This window comes from Xyrauchen texanus, chromosome 31, assembly GCF_025860055.1.
Source record: "Xyrauchen texanus isolate HMW12.3.18 chromosome 31, RBS_HiC_50CHRs, whole genome shotgun sequence".
Taxonomy (NCBI): Eukaryota; Metazoa; Chordata; class Actinopteri; order Cypriniformes; family Catostomidae; genus Xyrauchen; species Xyrauchen texanus.
The window spans coordinates 14,392,799-14,410,858 of NC_068306.1; the positions used below are offsets into that span (position 1 = coordinate 14,392,799).

At 36.4% G+C, this 18,060-nt stretch overlaps 1 protein-coding gene across 1 annotated transcript; it reads right to left on the reverse strand.

Annotated features, from left to right (window-relative positions):
• Positions 1 to 1,173: 1,173 nt before the first annotated feature.
• Positions 1,174 to 15,302, reverse strand: gtf3c4 (general transcription factor IIIC, polypeptide 4). The gene is made up of 5 exons (XM_052100441.1): positions 14,988 to 15,302; positions 9,010 to 10,752; positions 8,586 to 8,716; positions 5,656 to 5,744; positions 1,174 to 2,096 (listed from the first exon to the last, which is right to left on the reverse strand). The coding sequence occupies exons 1-5, from the start codon at positions 15,291 to 15,293 to the stop codon at positions 2,032 to 2,034; spliced, it is 2,334 nt and encodes a 777-aa protein (XP_051956401.1). The 5' UTR covers positions 15,294 to 15,302; the 3' UTR covers positions 1,174 to 2,031.
• Positions 15,303 to 18,060: the final 2,758 nt, after the last annotated feature.

An 18,060-nucleotide genomic window follows, 5' to 3' on the forward strand; every position in this document is an offset into this window, starting at 1 on the left:
ATTATGTACATCCATCTTCATACTCATATAAATAGATTATATGGTTTAAAAATAAAATAAACCTTGTCAGTGTTAAATGAAGGATAAATTGTAGGTTAGTTAAGTTTGGGTGCAGTATATAGTTACAGCAAACTACATCAAGATCCACACTTGGCATACTGTTTGGGCTCAACAAATTGGGTGTTTAAAGCACGGTGATGCATATCAAAATATGTTAACTAACAAAAGAATATAAGATTAAATAAAAAAATTTTTTTGTTTAAAGCACAAAGCCATGAACACAGAAGTTATGAATATTTCATTATGAGAAAAGAACGAAACCTCCTTTTGAAATCTTGAAAGAGTGCACACAAAAAGAGGGAGGAGGGAGCCGTAATTATTGTAGAAATGTTTTTTGACAGATTGTTATATTAAAGTAGTAGGAGGTTCTGCCAAACAGAGCTAACCTCTTCAACAGATGGAGAAGTCTCCATCTATCAACAAAGGTAGCACTCATACCAAAAGGCCAAGATCCACTGACAATCTAATATCTAGGAATGGAATTACATGGCAGGAAAAAAAATGTCCATCATGCTCGCAGTTTCAATTTAATCTGTGACATTTAGCCTCTCCAATAGTTAATATGCACTGTATTTTGTGTGTACAATGGAAATTTGAATAGCTTTTCATTTTCCTTTTAAGTGTCCTATTGCATCGTTAAAAAAACAGCTTTCAAATTCATGTTATTAGATGCTTGTCACAATATGTCGCTGAACAAATTTGCTGTGACACGCAGCAGACGGCATTAGAAATTGAGCACTGCCTTGGTGTTCTAGTCCCTCTTTGATTAATAGATAATGCACGTTATAACCTTGTAATCAAACACCTCTTACATGTTGCATTACCACTTGTAATGATATGGCAACATTTCAGAATGCATCGTAATGAAGAACAGGCACTTTCTGTGAAAAGTAAAACATAGCTAGTAAGCAAATGTATTTTCGACCAAAGAATACGTTCGGTGACACTGAATGAGAGATAGGAAGTGGAATTGTAATTATCAGGCCATCTTTATCTCGGGATACTATCCGAAACCTAACACAGGGTTGCCAACTAGCAACGAGGCGAGCCATCATCTTCAGTTACACTAGAGAAATAGCAGGGCAAAGTGACAGGATGTACTGGGCATGATAACAGACATGATGGAAAGGAGCAAGAACATTCCAAAAGGTCCAACAGGCCAAAATGTAACTTTGATCAAACAGGGTCCTCCACTGATGGTGAAGCGCTTGTGTGGAATGGGTGTCAGGGTATATGGCCTGCATGTGTCTCTCCAGCGGCCCACAAAAAAGGGGGTAACTACATTTAACAATATGCACTCAACCTTGCTACCTTAATTAAAATGGGTATCACATATGCGGCTGGGATCCATTCCTCATTACCGCTGTATCTCATTAGAGTTTGGCCCTTCGGAGGGGCTGGATCAGTTTTAAAACAGTTTTCTCAGTGTCTCGCTGTTTTTCATTTCCTTTTACATTTCTTTTCTCTCATCTTGTCTTCCTTTAGGCCAAGGAAAAGTCATTATTTGGAAATGGGGGAGTTGGTATGGCATTTGCAGTTCAACAAAATGTTTCTAAAGCCAAATAAGAAATGGATTTATTTAAACCAATTAAAATCGGGCAGGGGAAGAATGCATTTTTTAATGCAAAAGTATGAATAGCATAATATTATAGAAACAAAAATATATATAGCATACCAAATATAAACAACAATAACAAAAATAGACAATAGAATAAGGTATTAACACACACAGCTTTCTTGATATGAAATTTGTACATCTCTATAAACTACACTAAAGCTTGGCTTAAAAATAGAGGTCGTTGAGAAGAAAATCTTCTAAATTACTTGTATAACTATAATAATAAAGTGATTTTTTTTTTAAATACATTCATTTGTTCCAAGGAATTAAAGTCATTTTTGCTATGGGGAATAGCTCACTAAAGAAACGCAGTAATCCGCTGTGAAGAGTTTGTCATCTATAGCACTGTTGCTCTAGTAAAGAGGAGAGTCACAAAAGATGCAGGGACCTTGGAGTATTTTCTTTATCCAGTCAGAGTCTGTGAGTGAGATTTAGAGGAAACAAAAAAAAGGCAAAAGGTTTTTGGTTACATTTGCATCATCCACATGTGCTGCATCAAAATCAAGGTAGTCATTTCAATGTTGTCTTTCTATCGCAATTGGCGAATGGCTGAAGCTTTAGTAGTTTGTGTGTGTGTGTGTGTGTGTGTGTGTGCACGCAGGGCTTAACAATAAGAATAGAGTGGGGCCAGGGTGAGAGAGTTTGGGCAAAGTCCCATTCAAGGCAAGTCAGATAACTTGCCGGCCATCTTTGGAACGTTCCTGGGCAGCTGTTTCTTATGTAAACAAGCAGCATGAAAGTGCAGCTTCTATCTACTTCAATGGGACAAGACGGAGATCTCCAAAATGGTTAGTTAAGATTATGGTCAAAGAAAATCTTTAAAATCAGCCAGCCTGGTCTCATGAAATTTTTGCAGTTCAAATTTACATGCTGTATAACACGTTTGACTGCAGGTTTCTAGCGAAATCTCCAGCTGGAGGCGCCAAAAGCGGATTTTAGATTTTTTTAATTTTTTTATAAAACATACCTCCATAACCTAAAACTTTTGCATGAACAAAATTAATAGTGTTTTAAAATATAAATAAGATGTTTTAAAAAGATATCCTTACCAAATCAATGCCTAAAGTTAACCATTCATTTTTTTAATATATACAGTGCTGTGGAAAAGATTTTGCCCCATCCTGTTTTTTAATGTATTATTCATAATAGATTGTTTTAGATCTTCAAACAAAATATAACATAAAACAAAGACAACCCTGAGAAAACAAAAAATACAGCTTTTCCAAAAAAAAAAAAAAAAAAAAAAAATTATTAAATAAAATTTGTTGAAGCAAAAAAGTTATCCAACACATATCACCCATGTAAAAAAAACGAACTGCCCCTTAAACTTAATAGCTGGTTGTGCCACCGTTAGCAACAACAACTACAACCAAATGCTTCCGATATCTGGAGATCAGACTCTCACAACGCTGTGGTGGAATTTTGGCCAACTATTCTTTGCAGAACTTCTTTAGTTCAGCAACATTGGAAGGGCTTTTGAGCTTGAACTGCCATATAAGGTCCTGCCACTCAGTGGATCATTATCGCATGGGCATATACTTATATTTAGGTGTTAATTTAATTGAACAAGGCTGGCAGTAATCAGGCCTGGGTGTGTGTGTGTGTGTGTGTGGTCCAGCTGAACCCCATTATGAATGCAGGTATATAGATTTGGGGATTTAGAAAGGGGGTAAATACTTTTTCACACAGGCCTAGTTGGTATTGGATAACTTTTTTGCTTCAAAAATAAATTATCATTTAAAAACTGTATTTTGTGTTTATTCAGATTTCCTTTGTTTTGTTAGATTTAGAAAATTTTGTATGAGATATGCTCAAAAACAGGATGGGGCAAATACTTTTCCACAGCACTGTATGAGAAGTTAAAGACATCCTTACCTTATCAATGCCTAATTCTAACCATTAGTGTATTAAAATGCAGAAGCAAAAAAAGCAAATTTTCTGAAGCAACCACATCTTTTCGTGGCGCTTTATGACTCTGTAATCATATCACGTGTCAACTTGAGGTCTGGACTGGACTTGGACCGTGGTCCTCCAACTCTTAAGTCAGACGCCCTATCAGGTGAGCTACCGCACAAGCTAATCATATTGGAATAAGTGTATACAATTGGAACAAGTGTAATAAAAGCATAAAAACTTATAGATTTTCAAAAGATGCGTTAAGAGGAAAATTGGGTCGATATTATATAATAGCAGGATCTGAGTAATAGAGTGAGCATTTATAATGTCATAATTAGCCATTAAAGTATTGATTTGAGTTAAAGTGAATACAAACAACAGTTGTTGTAGCACCTCTAGAGTTCATTTCACCTGAAAACTGCAGGCAATTGTATCTGGAGACATGTATAACAAGTTTTGCAAAAATGTTAGTCATGTTTTCACTATAAGACCAGGTTGAAATCAGCAGTAAAATATATCTACTATGGTATCATAAATTGTGCTTTAGTTCAGATCACCTAAAAAAAAAAAAAAAAAAAAAACACTTTTGTTTAAGCTGGTTCAGCTAATGCGCTTACACGTTCTCGAGTTGACTGACAGGCGATGTCTGTATCTAAAAGGTGATTGGCTATTTTACCTGTAAGGCAGGACTTCCTTCTCTACAACATTGGCATTCTAATTTCTTCCATTTATTTAAATACCAGTGGTCCGTCTCAGGCTAAAAAGTCTCTGGTTTGGGCCAGTTGTTGGAACACTGTTGTGTTTTTATGACTTTCAAACTTAAACATTGTTGTTCTGATTTCTGATGATTTAAATAGCTCACCAAATTTAAGGTATATAACTGGCTAGCATAGATGAGATTTTATTGAAATTTAAAAAATGACAGTCTTTGAAGCATCAATTACATTAAATTTAAAATGATAATAAAATTTCTGTATGCTATCGTTTTCCAGCAAATGTCTTTATATATTTACAGCTGACATGTAGTTACATAATAACTAGGGCTGTCAATCGATTAATTTTAAATCGAATTACACGGTGTCCCGATTATTTAAATCGCAATTAATTGCATTTAATCGCATCTACAAATATTTGCTGAGAAAGCCCCTCATATAACAATAATTCAATATATAATGGTTAAATAATTATACATAGTTATCATTAAATATTTAAAAATTATTATATATAAAAATATTCAGATAATTAAAATGCATTACATTCTTGTGGCAGAAGGGTTAATCATTGATAAGGCCATACAAAAAGCGGCTTTAGAATATTGTTTACTACCATATTATTGAACATAAGTCAATAATTGGGAAACAGTTCATAACAATCCATTTCACAAGTGAATTTGTCAATCAGTTCGAGATTTATTATGAGGGCTTGTTTAAGGACCCGTCAATGTACACCTGCATCAGACAGATGCTTGTGTAGCGTCTCGGTTGCGTTGCATCATAAACACAAAATGTTTAATCTTCCTTATTACTGTCCGGGGCATTGCGATTAATTGCGTTAATTTTTTTAGCGTGTTATTTTTAATAAAATTAATCACTCTGAAATAACGCGTTAAATCGACAGCCCTAATTATAAACATTTAATTTCCAACTATTATTGCTTAAAAAAAAATTATGTAGTTAATTAATTAATTAGTAAATTGTAAGAAAAATTACAGAATTTTGATTTCTCGGTGAACTACCCCTTTATTGTTTTTTAAAATATATTTCTTTCGGACAGATACAAATATGTTGCTAAAAATAAAACGTTTAATTTTTGTGCTGGACCAAATAAAAAAATTGGTAGGGAAGGTACAACTCTAAAATACTGGTCCAACTGGGCCAGCAGAAACAAAATCCTTACTGTTGAGCCCTGGTGTGTGCGTGTGTTTGCTGAGAGGTAAATAGCGCCATACACACACTATGCATTGTTCAGAGATTTTGTTTCCGGTGTGTGTAATGTTCCTGCTCTCTGTTGCATTACAAAAAGTTTAAGTGTGTGGTGAGATGTGGTTCTGAGAAGCGATATAATATAGTATTATGGCTCACCCTCAGGCTCTGCTACAGAGGCAATACTGTCCTGCAATAGACAGCGGCGGTATGTCACACCCTGACAGGCCTGATATGACAGCGCACACCTTAGGAAGAAGGGACAGAGAGAGAGAGGAAAAGACAGTAAGACATATGAACAGCCGCAGCAAGGGAAGGTTTAGATCAGTGCTTGACAGAGATCAGAATGACAGCAGTGAAACAGCCATTTCCCTAATAGACCATTAGGGGCAGTAATCTCCTTTCAGTCAGGCGGGTGGATGAAATGTCACATTCAGAGCAAGAAAGTTGGAGTTGAAACGACTCAACAACTATATGACATCTGGCATAGAAAAGCTACTTATGGACCAGGGGCCATATTACAGGAACATCTTAACTGTTGAATCCTCACTTATCTTAGCTGTACCTAAATACATTTCCATTAGATCTATAAACAGCACTGAAAAAGATTATGAGACCACTGCAAAATTATCAGTTTCTCTGGATTTACTATTTATAGGTATGTGTTTGGGTAAAACATTTTTTTTTTATTATTCTATAAAGTACTGACAACATTTCTCCCAAATAATAATATTGTCATTTAGAGCATTTATTTGCAGAAAATGACATCACAAAAGATGCAGTATTTTCAGACCTCGAATAATGCAAAGAAAACAAGTTCATGTTCATTTATAAACAATACTAATGTTTTAACTTAGGAAGAGTTCAGAAATCAATATTTGGTGGAATAACCCTGATTTTCAATCACAGCTTTCATGCGGCTTGGCATGCTCTCATCCAGTCTTTCACATTGCTGTTGGGTGACTTTATGCCACTCCTGGCACAAAAATCCAAGCAGCTCAGCTTTGTTTGATGGCTTGTGACATTCCATCGTCCTACTGATCACATTTCAGAGGTTTTCAATGCCATCAAACAAAGCAGAGCTGCTTGAATTTTTGCACCAGGAGTGGCATAATGTCACCCAAGAGCAATGTGAAAGAATGGTTCTGAGTATGCCAAGACTCTCAGGGTGAGGGGTGAGGAGTGGTGGTGGCGTAGTGGGTAAAGCACAGGGCTGTTAATCAGAAGGTCGGTGGTTCGAACCCCATGGCCACCACCATTGTGTCCTTGAGCAAGACTCTTAACTCCAGGTTGTTCCGGGGGGATTGTCCCTGTAATAATTGCACTAAGTCGCTTTGGATAAAAGCTTCTGCCAAATGCATAAATGTAAATGCAAATATTGATTTCTGAACACTTCCTAAGTTAAAACATTAGTGTTGTATTTAAAAATGAATACGAACTTGTTTTATTGCCATTATTCGAGATCTGAAAACACTGCATCTTTTTGTTGATTTGAGTAGTTTTCATTTTCTGCAAATAAATGCTCTAAATGACAATATTAATATTTGGAATTTGGGAGAAATGTTGTCAGTACTTTATAGAATAAAACAAAATTTTTTATTTTACTCAAACACATACCTATAAATAGTAAATCCAGAGAAACTGATCATTTTGCAGTGGTCTCTTATTTTTGTTTTCCAGAGCTGTATGTTACATTTATTTTTTAAGATTCTGTAAGAAGAGGTCTAAGTGCCAGTTTGTCCAAATCTGACAAATTAGATTATCCATAAGAGTTTAGTATCATCATAGATAACAATATTTTTGTCTACAGTTTATATCATGTTTTTTATTATATTCAAATGATATAAAAGCCAACATTTAATAATATTTTGAGTTAACCCTGTGGTCAAATAATGATAATCCACTACTGTGATACTCATAAAAGGACATGTGATAATGACATAACCTGCTATCTGAAAACATATATTATACCAAAAATGTTAATTCTCTCATTTACTCACCCTCATGGCATCCCAGATATGTATGACTTTCTCTACTGAACACAAAGATTTTTAGAAGAATATTTCAGCTCTTTAGGTCAAACATTGCAAGTGAATGTTGATCAAAATGTTTAAGCTTAAAAACGCACATAAAACCATATAAAAGTAACCTATAAGACTCCAGCGGTTAAATCCATGTCGTCTGAAGTGATGTAATCGCTTTTGGTTGAGAACAGACAAAAATATATATCTTTTTTCATTGCTCATCTTGCCATTGCAGTCTCTAAGCACAATATTATATGATTTCATGATTTCAAGCTCGATTACAGTTCCTAGCATCATCTAGCGCTCTGTACATGTGTCAATCGAGCTACAATTCCTGATTGTGCTTAGAAACCTCAAATGGCAAGATGAACAATGAAAAAGGAATTATATTTTGGTCTGTTCTCACCCACACCCGATTAGATCACTTCAGAAGACATGCATTAAACCACTGGAGTCGTAATGATTAATTTTATGCTGCCTTTGTGCTTTTTGGAGCTTCAAAGTTTTGATCACCATCCACTTGCATTGTATGGACCTACATAGCGGAGATATTGTGCTAAAAGTCTTCATTTGTTTTCTGCAGAAGAAAGTCATACCCATCTGGGATGCCATGATGGTGACAAAATGATGAGAGAAATGTTTTATTTAGGGGTGAACTATTCCTTTAAGCACCAAATATGAATGTAGTCTAAAATAGACCTAAAATTACATGACTTGAGTCATGAAATGTGTCTGTGTAAGATCTGAGCCAAAAGCAAGGTCACTTTACTTGGGAGTGTAAACACAATGAAAGTGTTATTAAAATTCTTACATTGGTATGGCAAAATGTGCAAGGACAAGGCATTACACATTTTCAACAGGACAGAATTTTCAGCAATTGTAATTTTTTTTTCCTGCCAGGTATGTGATGGGAAATGGCGTTTTTAATGGGAAAGTTCTTTTGTAAATACCACAGGCAGAATCATATCACTTTCAGTGGTCTGTCCAATGATGACTAATACAGGCATCACATCATGGCTGTGCAATGATATGACTTAATATGAACCATACCATATTTAGACGTACCTGAGCCATCTGTGCCCATTCTTACACTCTGCCCGTTTACGGTCCGTGAAGGGCAGAACCTCATTACAGAGGTTGCAGTACTCTGGAAATGTCTGTTTGTTCATCTTATTCATGATATGACCTATCAGCACCTGTGAAGATCAAACATCAAAGCGGAAAAATAGAATATTTTACACATATATATATAAAAAAGCATATTTCTATGTAGTTCTGAGTTATGTGATTTAATTGCATGAAAGATTCTAATTGCCCATTAAAACACACAAAATGCCAATATTTGTATGCATTTAGCAGCCAGTTTCAAACTTAAACAGTTTCAAAAGCTTAAAAAATATCAAAGAGTTTGAATTTGTAAAATGGATATGAATTCCAGATTTATAACATGAATACATTTGTGTCAGGAGACTGTAATGAGAAATTTCACCTTAGCTGCCCTGTCTTCATTAGCAGGGTCATTTTTGAGAAAGTCACACACACCTTTGGTAGGTATACATGTGTTTTGAGTGACGCAGGTGTGCAGGTACACCTCGCCAAGCACCTTCTTCATGTTCTCACGGGTCAGATGAGACTCAACTTCTTCGATCTGGCTGCTGACCTTGCTCATTTGTTCCTCGCTGGACTGCTTATCAGTGTCCCATGGCCTGGACTCTTCTTGCACTGATATCTCTGCCATTTCTTCTTCCTCACCCCCACCTACCTCCTCTTCCCCAACAAACACCTTACTATCCTTAAGATTTGGCCTCCACCGGGCCTCAGAGGGGGTCTTCTGCATGGACTTATGGAGCATTCGCAGGAGGAGAAGCTTCAGGCGCCAAAAGTAGCTAGACCCTGAAGTTTGGGTCTTCTTGTCCAGTTCATTTTCAAGGAAAGGAGGGATGCTTTTGTCCTTCAATACTCTCCACCGCAACAAATCTAACAAATCCGTCTGTCTAAAGAGGTTCGGCATTTGAGACTCGAGAAGCTCGGTAGCTGCTTCTTTCGGAGTCTTTAGGGTGATAAACTGGACCTGGTAGGTGTGGTTGATGGAATGGAGCCCATTGATCATGCCCTCACTGGAGAGCAAGGCCAGGTATGCACCATTGGGACTGACAGATATGCCATGTATCCGTTGCCCTGCCACTCCCTCTGGCAGAACAACCTCCTGCTGTTTAAACACCACCGCAACATCGGTGAAAACGGGCATGAGCTGCTTCACCACACCATCTAAAGAGCAAGTAAAAATATACCCAGTGTTATGGCTAACCGTCATGGATATGATGGGAGTGGAGTGAAGACCTGTGATGTGGGAATTATGAACATTGAGGCCAGCTTTGGAGATGAGCAACAAGCACCAGAACACATAGGGGCCACGTGCTGCAACCACCAGGCTGCAGTTGCATTTCTGTAGCGGATGAAATAGAGTGATGCATTTAATGTTGTGCACAGGTATCTGGTCCTTATCCTGCCACAACACCACAGGTTGCTTGAGAGTGAAATAACCTTTTACTGCCTTAAGATTGACTGGCAGGATATTTATGGGTCCAACGGAACTGCCCACAATCAGTCCACTCATTTTGCGGCCACCGTGCTCGTATTCCCACCAGGTGAGCATGCTTGGCGAGGAAATGCCAGACTGTATGGTGTTGCAAGACACCACTGAGTCCTTCCCCTTTAGGGGCAAGGAGAACTGCCAGATCACTAGATCACCGTTCTCCATAAGTACAGCCAGGAGCACTGTGCTAATGTCTTTACATGCATTATTGGCTTGAACTTGTTGCGTATTGCACAGACCAGACCACGCCATGCGGACCGGCGTTTGCATGCGATATCGCCTTTGAAGCTCGTCCAAGTTTGTAATGGGAAACATAGGTAACTCGTCATTCCGGGAAGAGTAGTTCCTGGATTTTAACATTTCCCCGTAAAGTTCTGTAAGGTTCAAGAGAGGTGTCCACTGAAAGCGTTTTTGACTGCTGTGGATTGTGAGACGACTATCCAATGTTAAAAAAGCAAGAAGACAATGGCCATTGCTGTCACAGCCTATTGGTGACCAGCATGTGTATTTGACGCCACGGAGATGTCCACTTTGAGGGTTGATGACTCTGTCCATTATTATCATTTGGCTTATGGTTGGATCTTTACTCTTTGCAAACTTTTCTTTAGCGGTCTTCACTTCCTTTTCTGGACCAACCTGTTAAAAAATGTATTGTAAAGAAAACAAAAGAATCGTGAAGAACATTCTTCTTGCGTCATAAAACCACCTAGCAAATTTGTAAATAGCATTTCATGCTTGCATTGCATGTAAATGGGTAGTTTACAAATTATATGAACATTTAAAAAAACATTTACATCAGGATTTTAAAGGAATGTTCCAAGAAGAGAAGTTAAGCTCAATCGACAGCATTTTTGGCATAATGTTGATAACCACAAAAGATTATTTCCACTCGACCCGCATTATTAAAAACGAAGAAAAATAAGAAGGAAAAATATTAAAGTGAAATGGGCCAGTCCATTAACATTAACGATTAAGTTCACCCAAAAATGCAAATTCTCTCATTATATACTCACCCTCATGCAATCATAGTGTATGACTTTCTATCTTTCCATCTTCTGCAGAATACAATCAAGATTTTTAGAAGAACATCTCAGCTTTGTAGGCCCATAGTGGAAGTGAATGGTGGCCAGGCCTTTGAAGCTACAAAAATTGATAAAGTCAGCATAAAGGTAATCCATAGGACTGAAGTACCTTAATCCATGTCTTCTGAAGTGATCCAGTTGGTTTTGGGTCAAAACAGACCAAAACATAACTCCTTTTTCACTCTACATCTTGCCATTGCAGTCTCTAGGCACAATCATGATTTCAAGCTTGATTACCCTTCCTAGTGCTCGGCTCATGTGCAGCACGCTAGGCTGCATTCCACTTTACTTTAAACATCCACTCGCTAACTTCCCTAAGTACTTCCCATTTTGGAAGTCTGTTTCACTTCGTTAAGTGAAGTTTCTGCTGACAGACCCTCTACCCCTCGATTTTGACAAGAGGGATCGAGCCTAGACAGGCAGCTCCATATCCCACAAAGCAACTTGATTGTGACATCACAGCACAGATCGCCTTAAACCTACTCCTCCACCACACAACACTAATGTATGTTAGAAAACTGAAATGGATACATATTTAAGAGCATAATACTTGTAGCTACCTTAAACTGACATGTGTTCACTGTAATGTTACCATTTTCATTTGTTTAAAACTTGATTAATTCTTTCTAACAATTACTTATAATAAAAAGTGATTTTTGTATTCTTTACAGACAAGATTTATACAAAGCCTCTGAAATTACAACAAAAATTTACCTGAATCAGTGATTGCATCAATCTCTGAAAACTTTGTCTTCTCCGGTGGAAAGAAAAATCACGAAATAATTCCACAAAATGACATCAGCCCTCAAAGTGATCAAGGGCTTAGGGTGTTCCAGTTAAACCCATTGCATGGGTTATGCCAGTAGTGGGCACTCGCACAACATAAGCAACGATGTACATCAGAGTCCGTGAGTACGTTTCATTTCTAAAATTGTGCATCCTCATTTCCTTTCCTCGCTTCCCAGCTCCTCACTCCATGGAAACAAGGAAAGGATGCAAAAAAGGAGACAAGGAATACAAAGCAATTTTTAAAACGCATCAATGCAAAGCGTCATCTCTGCACAGTTACATTACATCGGAGCGCTTGACTTGCAAAAGTGACACATTAAAACGGTTGTGTCAGATGTGTAGGGGGAGGAGAAGGGTCTTCTGCATAGGATGCTCCTTTGCTTCCTCACTCAAGCGTCTTCGGAAAGCTTCCTCTGTCCTCAATCCTCACAGTGCATTTATAGAATTGATGCATCCTTGATGATGGTGGACTCTGGCCGGATTCCGGGCCACAGGCTCGAGAAAGGAGGTGCAAGGAAACAAGGATGCACAATTTAAGAAATAAGAAGCACCCCATGAGACACAGGAAAGTTAGTGAGGGGAAGGGCATAAACATTTTTAGTGGAACACAGCCCTAGATGGCACTATAGGAAGTGTAATCAAAATTGAAATTATTATCGCCAAGGAGACTGCTGTCAAGATGTACAGAGAAAACTGTACAAATGTTACATTTTGGCCTGTTCTCACCCAAAACCAACTAGATCATGTCAGAATACCACTGGAGTTTGATGGGTTATGTTTATGCTGACTTGATCTGCTTTTTGGAGCTTCAAATGCCTGGCCACCCTTCACTTGCATTTATGGACCTACAGAGCTGAGATATTCTTCAAAAAAATCTTTGTGTTCTGCAGAAGAAAGTCATACATATCTTAATTGGCAAATGATAAAAGAATATTCAATTACAGTGAAAACTCATGTTTAGGGGAGACATTGGCTCCAATTAGTGCTGAATCGTTCAATGCTCAATCAATCAATCGATGCGATAGTGCCCGCCTCTCATGCCCTCGTCCTAACTGTGGGTCTCTGCATATCGCTATGAATGGGACAAACTGACGGAAGTGCAGAAACGATTTGCACAGAAACAAATAACTGACACATACAATTGCATTTTTGGTCACATTCAAATCAAAATGAACTTAAAATTACTTGAAATCTGAAATGATATGTCAGTGGCAAGCTTTTTTGTGAGAACTTGCTCTTAAAGGTACAGATCCCTGCCATCACAAACCCTGTGTTTATCAAGGAGTAGAAGACGGATGATACAAAAATAAAATGACTATAAAAATAATAGATGAACAGATGAAATATACATTACATATGCTTGTTGATGTATTCTTGTAGGTATTGCTTTTGAGGCAATGAAACATTCATTGTTCTAAAACAACGCATCTGCTTGATGAGTCTTTGTTTTGAATTAATTTAATAAACGGTGTTAATATCAACTTAATAAAGTAAGCATTTCATGCTTATTTAAAGTGTACATTAAAAGGTATTTAATATATCTTCCCGTACACACATCTGCTATTTGACAAACATATAATAAATATTTTGGGCATGTACATGGCCTACACATATCTGGCAATAAAAAACTGATTTAAGGAAAATAGTGTATGTTACATATAGAACAGCCATTTTAGTATTTTGTTATTACCGGTATGTTGTTGCATTTATAATCAAAATATATTACTTTTTATATTATTATTTATTTATTTTTTATTAGGGCTGCATTGATACAGATTTACCGATTCAGTTCGATTCCGATTCACAAACTCTCGATTCGATACAATATCGATTCATATGGGTTTATTTCAGTTATAATGTCCCTTTTGCTTACAAATAAAATTAATTATCTCCCAGCTAATGCTGTTAATTATACAGGGGACCTTTTAACTAGGCACATTAGGGAAATATTAATTATACTACCTAAATTTTATATACTTTTCATCATTTTGATCACATTTTGGCTTTTTAAAAATTAACAAATGAATGTATTCAATCAATCAATAAGATATTATATTTCATATATTATTTGTTACAAATATATTATTAAATTGCATAATTTGTACTATTTACAAGTATATACATTGATTTGTTGAACACGTGCTAAAAACCGGTACTGTCTCTTTAACAAAAAACAGCATCTTTAAATGAGCGTATACTAGAGAGGACTCAAATGGTTTTACCTCATCGTTGCAATGCATGATTTTTTTTTGGTAGTTTATCAAAAACTGACTGTAAAGAACAGAAATGGTAATAAAAGAGACATTATTCAAAGACAAATGAATTATGTGTTTCTCCGCTTGTACACACATTGCACAGAACAATGTTTACTCTCAACATGCTGTGAAAAAATCTCGCTGCTGAACACTTAAACTTCACAATTACTGGTGAGTGAAATGTAAATTTTTACCAGCCAGTTGCCCAAATATTTTCACTTTTGTCACATAGTGCGAAATTTGGTGGTAATAAATAGAGGTTTGCGCATAGAGTGAAAGATCGATCTTGGGATTTAAGAATCGAGACTGTTCAAATGAAGATCGCGATTAATCGGAAAAACAATATTTATACCCACCCACACATTTTATGCAGGCCTACTTTTTCACATCATATTTTGTCATTTTATTTAAAAGATTTACCACAATTTTTAATGACCTTCTAGCTTTTGTAGTCCACTTAGATAGTTCTGCATTTACAATAATTAAATTAAATTGAGAAAAATGTTGTATTAATTAATTTTGCATGTAACACCTTGCTGTCATTGTTTGACATCCATCAACATGTTCTACTTGTAAATGTTTTACACTGCATGTTAACAAACATATGCTGGCGTTTGTATCTAATTAGATGAAATACATTTGATGCTTAATGCCATGTCAAAACACATGGCTTTGCAACAGTGCATGTGATCTGGTAGCATAAACTAAAACGGAGACGCACGAGACTCCACGCGCACATACTTGCCTGGAGTTCATTAGCGGTGACCGGCACGGGGATGTGAGTACGGTGCAGCATCAGGTCTTGACTGAGACTTTGTATGTCACACACCATTTCCATTAGAGACACGCTGTTGGTGCTGGAGGCCGCTAATCTGTGGTCCTCTGACCACGACAGTGGCTCGAGACCGCTTACCGGACTGAGTAACTTCACCGCTGGATCCCGGCTCACCACTGGACACTGTCCTTCCCAAAAATCATTGTCCGGTTCCGATTCGACTGCAGACCTAGTCGCTGCGTTCTCAAAGGTATTATCTGAACACGAAGCCGCCATGTTTCAGAATAAAAATAAAGCTCGTCTCCAGGAAGTTACGGTGCAGGAAGAGGAGGGGAGGGACTTCACACGCATGTGAAGTTGCCAGATTGACAATAATCGCTCTACTATAAGTGGTTGGACGTTTGTCCACAAATAATAATAATAATAATTATTATTTATATGTAATTACATATCTAATTTAAGTTAATATAATCTATAGTATGAGTATATTAGATATTAATATAATTTTATTATATATATATATATATATATATATATATATATATATATATATATATATATATATATATTTTTTTTTTTTTTTTTTATGGGAATGAAAACAAGGCTGTGAGGGAACGGGCATAGATCACACCGAATTTTCAGAACTCGAGTTTATTTATTATTAATTATTTGTTTTAGCTAATTAATGTTTTTCTTTGAAAGATTTTATTTTCAATGTTTGTCATTTGAACAATCAACACCAATTTAAGCAATGGTATAATTCTATCCCTTACAGACTCGTTTTCATTCCTGCCCTATCTATCTGTCTATCTGTTGGTCCGTCCTTCTGTCCATACATAGCCTGCATAATATGTGATCTCCTTTTTTAAAGGCTCTTAATGTTGGGCAGAGAGCCAGTCTCAGCTGTGTCAAGTGTTTAAATTACAGATGACAATTTAAACTGTGTGCCATTTTTAATTTGATAAACTGACATAATTCATCAGTTGACAACCCATACACTATTCATCTGATGTCAACAGGACAGGAGAAAGCTCATTAATTGGCAGGGGCATATGAGAATGGTCAGGAGCCCTTACTGTGTGACTACGTTGCAGAAAACATCTGATTAACAGCAGCGTGCTTTGATCTGTCCAGTATTTCCCACCTAGACAGGGTCGAAAAGAAGCAGTGTGCCCCATTTCTTTCTGAATCAAGTCTTTGGCAATGCATGACTCAGAATGCATAAACTAACAGAGTTGTCAAAAGTATTTAGCAATGCGGAGGTTTGCTCTGTAATACAACAAATCGGTACAAATCTATGAAACAAACATGTAATTGTGGCACAAATATTTTACTCTTCCCTCCATCTATCTGTCATTTGCATTAATAAGATGGATGCAGGGCCTTTGTGCATTTCAGTCTAAATGAAGCATGTTTAGTATGAATATTTCAGCGACCTGCTGCGCATGATTTTCTGTGTTTTGACACAGGGGTTTCGACACAGGTTTGTGGGATTGTTGGATGAAACATTCATCCACACTTGTCTCTTTGATTCACATCTTGCATTTAAGCAGTCCCAGTCCTGCAGGACTTCTTGGCGTATGCAAACAAAAAGCGATTTATCTTATTTGTGCCTCGCTTATTGAATAAGATGTTTTGTCTTTGCAAACAGTGATGTAACAGTTTGTGAGATTTGTTTTTTAAAAAATATTTTCAAAATAGATTATAATAGATTAAGTTTGAGTTATAATTATGATGGATAGTGTTAGTAAATGTTTAATGTATGCACAGTGAAGGTTTAATACAATGCTGATTTAAAGGAATAGTTATGACTATGACTAATAGATCATTTACTCACCCTCATGTGTATGACTTTCGTTCTTCTGCTGAACATAAACAACGATTTTTGGAAGACTTTAGCTCTGTAGGTCCCTACAATTGAAGTCAACAGTGTCCAAAATGTCAGTAATGTAATCTAAATACTTTGGATTACTTCTTCAGCAGTGGTAGATTTATTTAGCTTGTTTTGACTATAAAAATTCGGCCAGTGCAGTAAGACAAAATACACATGTTAAAAATACATTCTCTGAAAAACCCAAATATCGTATGCAGTGTTGCTTCTAAAACAAGATCAATCTAACTGATCTTTTTTTAAGGAATTTTAGCCATTTTTTACAGGAAAACAATACAAATATTATTATCAATATTCTTGATTGCTGCCCTAATATCAAAGGTCTTACAAGAAAAAAAGAAATTATGATCCAACATGAATTGTCTTGATAAAAAAATATGATCGTGCCTGGTAACATGCATGTAAAATGGCTAGAAATAGCATTTTAACTTAGCATAAAGCTAACAGTTTACACAAGGTTAATTTCTATTTCTTGTGCTCCAAATTTACTTCTCTTCTCGTATGAATGTAACACATCATAAAAAAGTGTTTCACTGCTGTTCAAATGCACTTTGGATTGCATAATTTATATGTATAAATGTGTATTTATGTGTTTTCCATCTGAAAGGATTACATTTTAAATTAAACAAATGACAATAAAATGCAAAGTAATCTCTTCAGTAATCAAAATACTTTTTGAATGTAACTGTATTCTAAATATCAATGATTTAAATTGTAACTGTAGTGGAATACAGTTACTTATATTTTGTATTTTTAATACGTAATCCCGTTACATGTATTTCGTTACTCCCCAACCCTGACAATGACCCATGTTTGATTACTGATTATCTATAAAATGCAACTATCTAACATTATAATTTTGTTTCAAATGTACTGCCTATACTGCATTATTCACTGGTATGGCTGCATTAGTAGACAATTTTATTGTTTCAATTGCAGACCCCTCCTCAACTGAGCCATTTACACATATCCTGCCCGAATTCTTATGGGAAACTGTGACGGATGGTTCATACTTGTTTTAATTATTCAGCTGTGCAGACAGCCCCCCGAGGAGACGTGCTGTGGCACATTACAAAAAACACACATTCAGTGATATAATCATAATGATGATAATGAAATGTATTTAGAGCACATCAGTTCCTCCCTCTCTCT

Excerpts from the sequence above, each read along its gene's own strand:
- gtf3c4 (XM_052100441.1), bottom strand. The coding sequence starts at position 15,293 with ATGGCGGCTTCGTGTTCAGATAATACCTTTGAGAACGCAGCGACTAGG. Across the intron at positions 8,717-9,009 it reads ATGAAGACAGGGCAGCTAAG|GTGCTGATAGGTCATATCAT; the intron begins GTGAAATTTCTC and ends TGATCTTCACAG. Across the intron at positions 5,745-8,585 it reads AATGGGCACAGATGGCTCAG|GTGTGCGCTGTCATATCAGG; the intron begins GTACGTCTAAAT and ends CTTCTTCCTAAG.